This window comes from Gouania willdenowi, chromosome 13 (genome assembly GCF_900634775.1).
Source record: "Gouania willdenowi chromosome 13, fGouWil2.1, whole genome shotgun sequence".
NCBI lineage: Eukaryota > Metazoa > Chordata > Actinopteri > Blenniiformes > Gobiesocidae > Gouania > Gouania willdenowi.
The window spans coordinates 582,758-594,398 of NC_041056.1; the positions used below are offsets into that span (position 1 = coordinate 582,758).

At 37.0% G+C, this 11,641-nt stretch overlaps 1 protein-coding gene across 1 annotated transcript; it reads left to right on the top strand.

The window, feature by feature from the left end:
- Positions 1 to 7,281, top strand: blvrb (biliverdin reductase B). The gene is made up of 5 exons (XM_028464546.1): positions 1 to 231; positions 2,160 to 2,321; positions 3,822 to 3,911; positions 3,986 to 4,117; positions 6,918 to 7,281. The coding sequence occupies exons 1-5, from the start codon at positions 147 to 149 to the stop codon at positions 7,073 to 7,075; spliced, it is 627 nt and encodes a 208-aa protein (XP_028320347.1). The 5' UTR covers positions 1 to 146; the 3' UTR covers positions 7,076 to 7,281.
- Positions 7,282 to 11,641: the final 4,360 nt, after the last annotated feature.

The following is an 11,641-nucleotide window of genomic DNA, read 5'->3' on the forward strand; positions in this document are numbered from 1 at the left end:
GCTGTCACTACGGAAGCAGCTGTGTGTGTCTCGGTCAGCTGACAGAGGTGTGTTACATATCAGCGCAACATGACTTTATAAACCTCACACACACACACACACACACACACACACACACTTATTGTGACCGGAGAACATTAACAATCATGTCGGATTCCATCAAAAACGTGGCGTTATTTGGAGCTACGGGAATGACGGGCCTGGCAACCCTCCCCATAGCGGTAGCAGCAGGTGAGTTATAACAGTTTATAACATATTAACTAATATAGGATTTAATACAGTGTTACAGTAGCTTAAACTACAGAAGGTTATTAAAACACAAGCTTTCCACGTCAGTAGTTTATGAATTTAGGGTTAAACAAGGATTCTCTACGGTGCAATTAGTAATAAAAAAAACAAATGTTACATGTTTCCCTCAGGTACAGATGTTTCTCTATTCCCTTGGTTCTGCTCATTTATGATGGTTTACTGTGTGATTAATAATCCTATAATATCAAACACAGAGTACTGATATATCTACTCACATAAAAGAAGTTACTTGATTGAAATTGTACTCTAGTACAAGTAAGTCATACATAAAATAAATAAACAGAAAAAATACTCCAGAATTACTCCAAATAAATGACAAAAATGACAGATTAATAACATACTGGTAAATACACAAATTCCTCAACAAAAAAGAGACAAAATGACTCAAAAAAGCAAAACATAGGCAAATTAATTCAAAAAGACCCAAAAAAAAGATTACAGATAGATTAACAACAAAAATAAACTAAATAACATAAAAATACACACGTCACAAATTAATAAAAAAATGACAATGTGACAGAGAACACAAAATGGCAGATAAATAATAAAAATACACAAAAGACACACATATATATATATATATATATATATATATATATAATTTACAACAAAAATACACAAAATGATTTTCTAAAATTCACAAATTTACAGGAAAAAACCCAAAATGTAATGACTTATTTATGCAGCGCTTTAACTTCACCAGAGCAGTCCCAAAGCACTTTACAGTATCAGCCACATTGACCCATTGGGAACGAACCCCTAACCATTAAATAAGAGGATGACCCCCTCCACCACCTGACCCACAGTGGCCACAGGCTGGACTACTACAGCATTTTCACATCCTTTTTCCTCCTGCTCTTTAAAAATCCTGCCGAGTCATGCTAACCGTTACACGGTGCTGAGTCACTGAGCTGATAGTAGGAGGCGGTTCCTTATCAGACCTCCACAGTGAAGGGCGGGGCCCCAAGCCATGGGGATGGTCTGCAACACACATTTATTTATTTATTTATTCATCTGAATAATATCCACTGTTATCCAGGAACATTTATTATTATAGTCATCTTAAAGATGGAAATCCTGGTTTTAATCACTAATAAAATGGTTCAAAGTGACCAAAAATGGTGGAAAAGGAGGTGAAATGGAATTTTAAAAACCACAGAAATTGGTTAAAAGTTGTAAATTAAAGTGGATAAAAACAGACAGAAAAAGTGGTAAAAGGTGTCAATATTGGCTTAGAAGTGGCAGAAAAAAGGAACAAATTTTTTATTTTTTTTAAATCTTGCATCAAAGCTAATAATTCTTTCACTCCACACACAGTGGTGGTAAGCTACTATTGTAGACACAGCTGCCCTGGAGTAGACTGACAGAGAGAGGCTGCCATAGTGAACCATTGGCCTCTTAGACCAACACACACTACATTCATACAGTTATGTTAAACTGGAAAATAAAGGGCATGATAAATAGTGAATGTGGTTAAATTGGCAAAAATAATCATGAAATCTGGCGAAAAGAGGTTAAAAGTGACAATAATAGGTCAATATATGTAACATTAGGTGTAAAAGTGGTAGAAAGTGTTTATAAGTGCTGAATATGTCTGGAAAGTGGAGAAAATGTGCAGAAAAGACATTAAAATGTGATGTAGAAGTGTCAGAAATGGGAGAAATGTAGCAGAAATACATTAAAAGGAGCAAAAATATGACAAGACAAAGTGATGAAAATAGGTTAAAATATGGTGAGTTTGTGTAGTTGCAGAAAAAGGATAAAAATGAGCAAAAATGGGTTAAAAATATTCCTAGGCATCTGGTGAGCCCGTCCCTCCCATGATCTAAGAAGTTGTGCGTCTTCCTCAGGCTACAATGTGACGGTGCTGGTACGTGACCCTTCCAGGCTTCCCTCCGACCACAGGGCCAGCAGGGTGGTGGTGGGAGACGTGCTCAACAAGGAGGACGTGAGGAAAACTCTGGAAGGCCAGGACGCCGTCATCATCATCCTCGGTACCAGGAACGACCTGGGTGAGCCTGGCGCCCTAAGCTCTTTGGCACCCTAGGCAAGATTTCTGATGACACATACCCCCTAACCGTAACCCCATCTCTTATTTTAGAGAAAACAAGAACCCAATTAAAACAGTTACCTAAATAGAACACACACATTCAAAAAAATAAACGTTTAAAATAACTAAACACAGAATTACTTTCTAAATATATTAAGTAGAGCACGTGTGTCAAACTCAAGGCCCACAGACCAAATCAGGCCCTTTAGAGCATCAAACTCGGCCCACAGGAGACAGTGAAATAACAAAAACATGAATTATTGTGTAAATTACCAAATATTCCAGTTGCAGTTATTTCAAATTCACCAATTTAACAAAACTCAACAATATTTTAGGGGCTTGCATTTTCACTTTGTTTATATCACATGAATGCAGTCATTATTAGTTGCAAATTGTGGAACGAACTCAATATTTTCTACAAATCTTCCAAATTCTCACAAACAATTCCACAAAATTTTTCATTAATCTGACACCCCATAAAGAAAATATAATGTAATATTAATAACTAATAAAAATACACAAAATGACATCAAAAATATGCAAACAATAACTTCAAAATTGCAAAGAAGATGCCTAAAATGACAAAAACGCTAACCCTATGCTATGATACATCATCATCAGGAACATACTACAGTAAACACTGTGCTCTCATCCCAGTGTGTGATAAATAGGTCTACTTATATATCATCTAATGGATTAATATAAATAATCTCACTTTTACACATTAACAGTATCAGCAGCTTCCTGTCTGAGTTCTATCATTCCTGTCTTTTCTGTAACAACAGGGTTGTTTTTATTATGGATTTTAATTATTCATCATTTTAAACTTAGTAACACATAACCTGGTCAGAACCAAGTTATGAAGTAAATCAGATCTGACTTCTTCACTGTCATCATGGATTTATAATAATTATGTTTAAGATCATAAACTGTTCCTCCTGTAAAGACGCTCACTCTTCCAGGTTCTCCATTGATTGGTCAGACGCTGCAAGCTCCACCCCTTTTATGTGAACGTGCACGTACCAAGGCTGTAAAACGCTTGGCTAAAATTAGCATGTTGTTATCAACCTTCATAGGACAGCTTCTCTCTGACAGGGAATGTTTAGTTTGTTGAATCCCACTAGATTAATCCAGGATATAATTATCCAGATATGCAGATTAGGCCCTAAATGATAACAAAAATACAAAAAATGCACTAACTGACAAAAATACACAAGAAAAACACAAAAAATGACGGACAAATTCACTGAATCCAAAAATATACAGAAGTCACAGGAAAATACACAAAACATAAAAACTCACAAAATGAAAGAAAAATACACAAAAAAACAAAAGACAATACAACATTTGTAAACTACTTTGTAGCTTGTTAAAATTAAGTGCTGTATAAATAAACATTATTAATAGAATTATAATTGAGTTTTTGACTGTTTTGTGTGTTTCTATGTGTGCGTATGATCAGGTCCAACAACGATGATGTCTGAGGGCACCAGGAACATCGTGGAGGCCATGAAGGCCCGAGGGATCCGTAAAGTGGTCGGATGCATGTCTGGTGTGTGGAAGGATGACGGATACCGTTCAGTACCGTCTACTCTTCATCTCACGGTCTGGTGTTGTCTTCCTCAGCCTTCCTCCTGTGGGATCGAGCCAAAGTCCCGCCCCGGATGTCCAACGTGACGGAGGATCACGAGCAGATGCACACGGTGCTGAAGACGTCAGGGCTGGACTACGTGGCCGCCATGCCTCCTCACATTGACAGTACGTACAACATCAGAGGAAACACACACACAGTATTACACACCAGGGTTGGGATCAATTACAATTACATCTTTAATTATCCATGTTCAATTATGATTATGCTGACAAAACAGTTTATCACATTACAATTATTATTTTCCCCTAAAAGTTAATTACAATTACATTCTCAATTACTAAAATTCAATTATAATGAGTCAATTACTGAGCCTTTATTAAATAATCCCATTAAACATATCCTTCCTCTTGTGTTAGCTTCCGTTAGCATCTGTAATGCTAATGTTGTAAAATACACAAAAAAAGATTAAATCTGACCTAACTTTGTTAGGCTTCCTAATCAATGAATAAATTGGCATTAATATTATTACTGTGGTCAGTATAGCCCTTGATTACATTTATTTTAAATGGTGAAATGATCCTAAAGATTCACTCACAGGTTGGAATAACAATATACAAAACCACAGCAAAAATATACAAAATGACAACAAGATTACTACAAAAACACAAGACAAGACTAAAAAAAACACAAAAATGACAAAGTATTTACAAAATAACAAAAATACACAAATAACAGAAAAATATACAAAACACCAGCATTCTAACAGAATTTAAACGACTTTTAACCATTTTATCATATCTTATTTGTATTTCACATTAACCAAAACTAGTTTTATTTACAGTTACAATGGCACCTGAAATAAGTTAATAAATGTTTAACTTTAACAAGTACATCTAATTAATACAATAAACATTCCTTGCATTGCCTATTAAACAATTTGTCAAACTTTAAAAATAAATGAATAAGAAATGCATTCAACTTAAGTTTTAATACTGAACAAAGTTAAGTTTCCAGAAGTTTATAAAAAAGCTATGGTTATATTTCTTACCATGAGACGTTCATCCAGAAGTTCAGAACTATTTCCTCTGTAGCTGCTCAACAATCATTGCCATTAGCTTCAGTTCACCCACAGTGACTGGTTAGCGTGATTAAAAGAATCAGGTGTGCACATTCACAAGTGGGAGGAGCTTCCCCCTAGCCCCTCCCCCTGCTTAGCAGCTTTCACAGGCCTGATCCTTTCAGATTCTTTCAGCGTCTACATCCGCTTGACTTATTTTCAGCAGTTCATGTACTATTTACTATTTTAGGGATTGGGTTGATTGTCACCATGGCGACAGAGGCAGTGTGCAGACTACGTCACTTCCTTCACTCGCAATCTTTACGACAGAGCTGCTGGGACATGATATTTGAATGTAAACGATCATACAACATTTGATAAAATTTTAATAGTACACATGGAAATATGTGACTGTTTTGTGGTGTTTTTAATTATTAATTAAAAAAAATAAGACAACCTCAATGTTTCTGTGGGAGGGGGAGGGGGCGGGGTTCTTTGTTTTTATTTCAACAATGAAATTTTTTAGTTTGGTGTGTTTTTCTGTAATGTATGTTTTTTGGAGTCATGTGTATTTTTGTATCTTTTTTAGTGTAATTTTGTGCATTTCTGTTGTCATTTTGTGTATTTTTTGTATCAACAAACATTTTGTGTATGAGTCGTTTTCATATTTTTTTGTTGTTTGATGTATTTTTCTGTAATGTTTGCTTTTTGGAACCTTTTTGTATATTTTGTGCATTTCTGTTGTCGTTTTGTGTACTTTTTGTATAAATATTTAGTGTTTTATTTTACTCAGTATATTTTTGATTATAAATACTGTGTGCGTCATGCACATAATCCATTACAGGTTGTTGAGAGATTTAAAAAAGACCTGGAAGTATCACGAAAAAGAAACGTTTTGCAACGCCAAAGTCACAACTCTCTCTCTAAACGGCTCTGTGTGCGTTCACCATGTACATCCTGGTGTAGTGCATGCACGCTCATCAGCCGTGTGTGTGTGTTTACATTGCAGCTGCTAACAACTTAACACAGAATAACATAAGAAGAAACACTCACCGTTGCACAGAACAAACAATAATCATAGAGCTGTGTCGTGGACCCATCCGCTCACAAAACGTTACATTCCTCTGTCTGAAGAAGCAGAATGTTTGTGATATGGTCGGCTAACGACCGTCAGCACAGCCGCCGCCCACAGTCATGGAGACCCTTGATTTAAAGGAAGTTTGGGATCACGGGAATAATATTAAATAACCATGAAATATTAACTTGAATTAACTTTTAGCGGTACAAAAACGTTTTTAATATTGACCTTTTTTAAGTTTTCATATTTATTTGTCTAAACATGCTGTCAAAGGTCAACACTACAAGAAGTACACTCTTTTGAGCATGTTTTGTTATTGCAATTAAATAAATGAATTTATTTTATTGCATGTTTGTGACCATCACCAGCCCTCCATAAGGAAGGATAAGAAATATTTTATTATAGGGAGGATATAAAAAGGGAGAGCAGTGTTACACCTGGGTGAGGGGAACAGGGAGGAGAGAGTCAGGTTAGGAAATGGAAAGGGTGGGGAAGAGTTGACTGTTTTAAGGTGAGAGTGAGATGTGAAGTTATAGTTTTTTATTATGTTTCAAAAAACATCTCCAATATCTAACAAAATGTATATTCACATCAAATTTACATTAAAAGTGCAGACTGTTTATGCAACGTTCTATACAAAAACAATACATTTCTAATTATTTTTATATTGCAGGGTTTTAACGTTTTAAGTAGTATACGAACTGCTGTAAAATATAGCAAAGACGCGTTGGAAAGATCTGAAATGATCAGGCACTGACAGGCAGTTTAGAACTGTACACTCTCCTGTGGCCTTCAAAATAAAAGCATTGTACTGTTTGTTCCTGTCCAGACAACTTCCCTCTGACCGAGCGCTACGAGGTGGCGGAGAACATGCTGAGAGGAAGAGTCATCTCCAAACACGACCTGGGTCACTTCTTCGTCCGCTGCCTGTCCACGTCCGAGTGGGATGGGAAGACGGTGGGAATGTGGGCGGAGTACACAAAGTAAAAAGGCCTGGGGGCGGAGTCACCTTCCCCCACAACAACAGGAACAGGAAATTCACCGCTTTGCTTTGAATGAAGATAACGGAGCATGTTTTCACTTATGGGGAGAGATTTGTCTCAAAAATGTTCACAAATAGATCCATGATTTTCACATGTATTTTTTAGATTTCCATGTGTTTTCAGATCCACAAATAAATAATTGTTTTATTATTTGTGTGTGTGTATTTACCATGGCTTTATTTTTGAGACAAACTTAACAGCTTCGCTCACACAGCTCCCCCCCCCCATCCCACTAGGGGGCAGGACTGACAACTCTACTGAAGATTAATTCCATTTACTGATACAGAAACAGATACTACAATAATATCTAATAACATCACTGGTAATCACTGCAGCCTTCACTTGTCTCCTGCTGATCAAACTGCAACACTTTGTTTGACAATCATTTGTATGGATTTTTATTAGTAATGAAATTGAATGATTTCACTCTAATGTACTGTAGGCTAATGAAACTCTGTCCAAACATCAAAGGGGTTCTGTTGATCACACTACTACACTTGGTTTTGCAAAAAATAGAAAATAAAAATCACATGGGTTTTTATAAAAAATGGTAAAAGGCTGTTTTATTAATTTAAACATTCTGATTTCAATAATCAATTAACAATGAAACCATTTAAGAAGGTGTCCTATTTTTATTTCCTTCCATTTTTTCAGTACTTGAGCTGCTGTTGGAATAGTTTATTAATGTCTGATTCTCTGTGTGGTGAAGATTCTAATTTTAATTTCTATACACTATCATTTATTTGGGCAAACTGGTGCACTGGGGACCTATGGAATTTTTACTCTGTTTCATTAAATATAGCATCACATAAATCAAGAGAAGTGCATCAAAAGCATTTTTACAAATAAAAATTCATTAAAATTCTGAAAAAGTATTTTGTGTCAAACCACGTGTTGCAGTTTAATCAGCAGGAGACAAGTGAAGGCTGCAGTGATTGTGTTGATACTTCAGTTAATACCAGTTACGTTATTATATTATTGTAGTATAAATGTCCACGCCGGCCAATCCACAAGCACACTTGAAAATTTACACATGATAATTAATGGTAAATACACACACAAATGATAAAACGTGAAAATTCTAGATCTATTTGTGACTATTTTTGAGACAAATCTCTCCCCATATTCTATCACTGTTAAGTTTTCATTCACATATCAAACATTTAACGTTGCCTTTGATTTTCATTAAATGTTTTTCAATTCATCTTATTTTTATGATAATCAAAATAAAGAAAATATTGTTGGTTTACTGACAATAACCATTAATTATGTGTGTGTGTGTGTAAACAGTGGTGCATGTGTTTTATTTTATTTTGTTTTGAGGAGAATGCAAGAGTTAGGTTACAGGTTTTTGGAGGCCTTCTCTTTAAGAGAGGTGTGCTGTGGTATCTGTTAACAGGTCACAGACTATGCCTGCTACAATATCGAGGGTTGACTATTTTGTTACACCTCTAGTTACTAGTACTCATTGGCAGGAGTGGACTGGGACAAAAATTCATTAGCCACTACATTATAATATTATGTAGCATGTAGAAGCTGTTATTAAGTCAGTGATGCTCAACATGTGGCTCTTTATTTCTTAATTTCAATTATTATTCCCCCAGAAAACCTTAAAAGGGGGAACTTTTAACCCCTTTTTACCTATTTATATTTTGCAACTTAATTTGTCCCATTTTTTCAACTTTTCAAAAGGTTCTGGCATTTTTTTCAGACTTTAGTTACTCTTTGTAAATAAATATCCCTTTTTCCATATATTTTGCCCATTTATGCAAGTTGTTATTGACACTTTCATCCAAATGTTGTCCTTTCTTTAATTTTTTGACCACTTTTCATCCAAAGAAGCTAACTTTTGCCTAATTAATACCACTTGTTTTAATTTTCCCTACATTTACCCTTTTTTTGTTCCACATTTTTGCCTTTTTTCCACTATTGTTTGCCACATTTTGCCCATTTAAGCTACCCTTTGTCATTACATACCACCTGGTTCCTCTCTATTTGCCCATTTTTTGGCCACTGTTGACTGCTTTTCGCCCATTTTTACACTCTACACCAGTGGTTCTCAACATTTTCAGCCCGCGACTTCCAAAATAAAGGTCCCAGAGTAGGGACCCTCCAAAATAAAGGTTCCATAGAGCAGGGACCCCCACTGTAGCTGAAGGTGGTTGAACACAGACATGAACATTGAAGAACAGTCATGTGGAGACAGGACCATCTATAAGGGGGAATAAAGGGGAGAGATTTTTGGGGTCCATCCATAAAGTCAGTAAAATGATGGTCTATTGTTCTAAGAATCTGTGATAACCACATTTATTTATTCATCTGAATAATATCCACTGTTATCCAGGAACGTTTATTATTATTATTATAGTCATCTTAAAGATGGAAATCCTGGTTTTAATCACTAATAAAATGGTTCAAAGTGACCAAAAATGGTGGAAAAGGAGGTGAAATGGGATTTTAAAAACCACAGAAAATGGTTAAAAAAAAAAAAAAAGTTGCAAACTAGAGTGGACAAAAACAGACAGAAAAAGTGGTAAAAATGGTTCAAAGTTTCAATGTTGGAGCAATTAGTTTAAACTGGCAAATAATGGGCATGACAAATTGTATGGTTATATAGGTTAAAAAAACAAGAATGAAATATGGTGAAAAGAGGGTAAAAGTGACAATAATGGGTCAAATATGTGATATTAGGTGTTGAAATGTCTTGAAAGTGGAAACAAATGTGCAGAAAAGGCATTGAAATGTGATGTTGAAGTGTCAGAAATGGGAGTAATGTAGCAAAACATTAAAAAGAGCAAAAATATGGCAAGTTACTTGAAGGCATCTGGCGACCCCAAGGTTGAGAACCCCTGCTCTACACTTTCTTGCCACATTTTTGCCACTTTGGACCATTTTTGACCACCTGTTACCATGTCGGCCTCCACTCGCTCATCAAAGAAACTAAAAAACGTAGCAGACCGGACCAGCCCACTTCCAGTGAACAGCCCGCCATGATGATGCCTGGTATGCCAGGTGCCCGTCCACACCTGCTCAGAGGTGTAAAGAGTACTGTTCTTTCATAATACTTGTTACAATGTCTCACGCCCCCTCAGAAGCCTAATCTCATTACTGATAGGCTGGTGAAACAAATCCATCCACCACAGGTAGTCCCACCTACTATAAGTAGCGTGGGCAGAGGATACTACGGCATTCAAACACCTCTTCTCACTCGGAGCTATCTCATGTTCACTGGCTGCTCAACTGTCCGCAGACGACCTCTTTTTTGGATTACGTCACCAGACGCTGCTGGAGGATGTTTTTGCTCTCAACCACACCAGGTCAATCAGTGCTTCCTTGCCCTCCACACTTGGTTCAGCACTGACCTCGACGCCACACACACATCATACCTGTCAAGTATCCTGTTTTGGCCGAGAAACTCCCGTATTTTACCCCTCTTTTCCGCCATCTTCCCTACTAGTATTTTCCTGTAAATATCCCGTATTTACACGTTACACATTCTGTTAGATTAATAACTGATATTTTAATGTCTACCACAGCAGAAGGAACCACGTAAGTCACCATGAAAAATGAACCAATCACAAGCTCCACAAATATACACTGTTTATAAAGTGTTAAATAATGTAAAGTCTGTAATAAATGTGTCTATAATAAGTCATTAGTGGATACCAGAGAACCACATGAGTGAGTATTTAGATTTCTTGTACACCTATCTTATAATATAAGGAATACTGGAGCTTGGTTGGGGGGTGGGACTGCTCGTAGTGGGCGCCAGAAAATTTCCCTTATTTTCAAATCCAAAACTTGACAGGTATGTACCACAGCCGTCGAGCACCGACCGCTAACACACCAATTGACGGCTCGGTTACAACACTGCCCTCACCGCCCCACCACAGTCGCCAGGCTTCAGCTGTTGTCGGTCCGGTTAGCACACCAGCTAACCGCCACATATTAGCGCTAGCTAACCGCCTCTCTCTGCCTGCACACCAGCACAGAGGGATGGAGAACGAGGCCCCACACACCAGGGGGTTTGGAGGCAAGACTTTGCCGGTGCAGGAATAAAATTTAGAGCAGAGGCACACACTGTCTGCCTCAGGCTGGAACATGACCCTTAACGCTCCCAGTTTTTGCCGTCACTGTGCCGTGTTCACAGTAAAGAGCCTCCGCAGACAGCTAGCCCTTAGGGAGGGCTGGTGATGGTCACAATTATGCAATAAAATAAATTCATTTATTTAACTGCAAGAACAAAAAATTAATTTCTGTCTTACAAAGATTGCACTTCTTGTAGTGATGACCTTTGACACCATGTGCAGACAAGAAAAAAAAAAGGTTGTAGTGTTTCCTGATGAGATGTGGACACAGGGTTTATTTTAGAGGCAGACTGGTCTGGATTCAGTGTGAGCGTCCCAATGAATCTGTAGTTGTTCTGTGCTTTCAGGGTTTGTATGTTGCTGATAGCGCTAAGCATAACAATGACAGAGTCTCTGAGAAGAGGCCTTGGATAATGTTATCA